Below are 2,376 nucleotides of genomic sequence, written 5' to 3' on the forward strand. Positions count from 1 at the left end.
GTCGATACCAGTCCATACTATCTTAGTCCGTGGTATCTAAGTATCTAACTGAAACGGCCTAAGTCTATAGTCCTATATATTTTCAAAATATTTAATACATAGTATACCTTACATCATAATATAATACATGGTAGGAGCGATATTCTTATATTTTTACTAACAATCTAAGCAACAAGTCTCATGTTGATACGAGGAAACAGAGCATAAAGGCCCAAATACACAATCTAATACTTTTTGCAATGACCGTGTGTTTGGCACCGTTTGAGAGTTGCACAATGTGCACGCGTTAACACGTCATTGTACAATATGTTTGATTGTGTATGGAAGCCTTAAGAGAATTTTTGCAAACCCATTTATCTAAAGAAATTGATATAGACCAAAATGCATTGATGCATACAATGTAGCTATGAATCCTGCTTTATAATATGTTGAGGCTCGAAACATAATTAATGGATAATCGGTATAATTGCAATTTAGCACCCATGTAATTTTTGTTTTGAAACATATGTATTATGAGTTAAGAATGGAGCAAAAAAAAATGTGCGCAACACATTAGTTTGGAAGTTATAGCCTTCTAAAGTTTGCAATTTTACATTTAAAATCATGCGCGGAATGCTGTAACTACTCTATTGCCGCACGCAAGTCTAACCGAAAGTATCAACATTCTATGATTGTGTTCCAACACTCTCGCGTTCAAATGATTTTAATTAGGTTTCAAGTGAAAAACAGGCTAAAATGCACTTTACCAACCCCTCACGATTTTCAATTTATTTTACAAAAAACTTGTTTTATGCTTAAAACGTAGTGTACATTTTTTTTACCAGGAACTATTATTTTAGAAGTTATAGCCTTCCGAAGTTTGCGAATTTACGTTTATGTGCTAGTTCGCAACACTACTTTTGATGGTCACGCGCAGCACCTATAATAAATTTTTTTTTTATATAGGTAACTTATTAGCCTGTCATCAACCTGAAGATAGTTGCTTTATAACAATATTGTTTGATTCCGAGGTGGTTTTACACTACAAATCGGGGGATATTTTTGATTTTTTAGTCTGAGCGCAATGAAGTCATAACACATGACGACATAATATAATCCAGACTTTTAGACATAATAAACACTTAATATTTACCTTGATCTGTAAAATATTCTCAAATCCTTGACATTCCAAAGCATGTACATTTTGACCACGGACGAACAGTTGCATTTTGAAGTCGCTAAAAAGTTATTAAACAAAAAGTTAATACCTAATACAAAAAACTTTGATATTCTGTGTTCTGTTTCTTATGAGGTTACAGAGTTGCATAACAAAAATCGTATACAACACAATTCTAACAAATGTTATGTTAAAAAATTGGAATATTACTTACATTGTCAACCACCGTCGATTAGTTTATTTCAAGCGCAGTAGCTTCCAACGAGGAAATGCTTTCTAGAAGGAGAAGCGAAACGACAAGTAAATACAATGTGCATTCACTAATAAGTAATAAGTAACCTAACCTGAAAGTAATTTTGTCATGACAAGACCATAGATAATATATAAACATACGTACTATGTTTATATATATGTGTGACAAGCTGATCTATTTTGTTATGTTGATCAGTGTTGCCAACACTTGTCAGCAAAAAATTATAAAACACATGAAAAAAAAAGTGGGTAAGTGGATGTCGCTCTGCTGTACAGTAGATTACAAGCGGGTCACTGCCACGGTTTAAGATATTATACTGGTTACACAACTCCTATATTAAATCGCTTATATCACATGAACCGTTCAATATGTTTTACGATAAGGCACGGTACAATGTAATAAGGCTCCCCGTAGAACTAGATTGTGGTGAACCCTAGCGGCCAACTCTTGAATAGGCTATGGTTTAATATGGTTAATGTTTCAAAAATATCCGATGGGGAGCGCTCATTATATAGTTCTTCGTTCTATGATAACAAAATTATGAGAGGGTCCATTTATTTTGTTGAGTTGTGCAACCAGTATATCTTAAACCGTGGTCACTGTATAATCACAGAATAGAGAATAATGGTATAATGGATGGTATTAAATTCGAATGATATAATATCACTGACATCACGGACTATGATTCAAAATAATTAGGTAATTTTCGTGATTTTTACATATTTTGTCAATTTTTGAACTTTAAATGCTAATAAAAAAAAAACTGTGATTAAGGATTTTTAATATTTTTCAAATGTCATTGTAACAATATAGTAGGAGCCATGCATTAAATTTTCAAGTATTTTTACTCAACAAATAAAGTTTTATTGACATTCATAGAAAAAAAAACTAATAAAATTTGAAACTGAAAATGTCCCTAAACAGTTCAAAACAAATCAAAATAATTTGAAAATTGTAATATGTATAG

General features: G+C 31.9%; 1 protein-coding gene across 2 annotated transcripts in view; it reads right to left on the reverse strand.

Moving 5' to 3' along the window:
* Positions 1-1,735, reverse strand: part of LOC100161407 (ribosomal protein S30-like) — a 2,864-nt gene extending 1,129 nt beyond the window's left edge. Inside the window, 3 exon segments of one of the 2 annotated variants that reach the window (NM_001162015.1) lie at positions 1,133-1,217; positions 1,371-1,432; positions 1,501-1,735. In NM_001162015.1, the coding sequence (NP_001155487.1) occupies positions 1,133-1,207 (75 nt within the window). In that variant the 5' untranslated portion in view covers positions 1,208-1,217; positions 1,371-1,432; positions 1,501-1,735. 2 annotated transcript variants of the gene reach the window in all.
* Positions 1,736-2,376: the final 641 nt, after the last annotated feature.

Source organism: Acyrthosiphon pisum, chromosome A2 (genome assembly GCF_005508785.2).
Source record: "Acyrthosiphon pisum isolate AL4f chromosome A2, pea_aphid_22Mar2018_4r6ur, whole genome shotgun sequence".
NCBI classification, from domain to species: Eukaryota; Metazoa; Arthropoda; class Insecta; order Hemiptera; family Aphididae; genus Acyrthosiphon; species Acyrthosiphon pisum.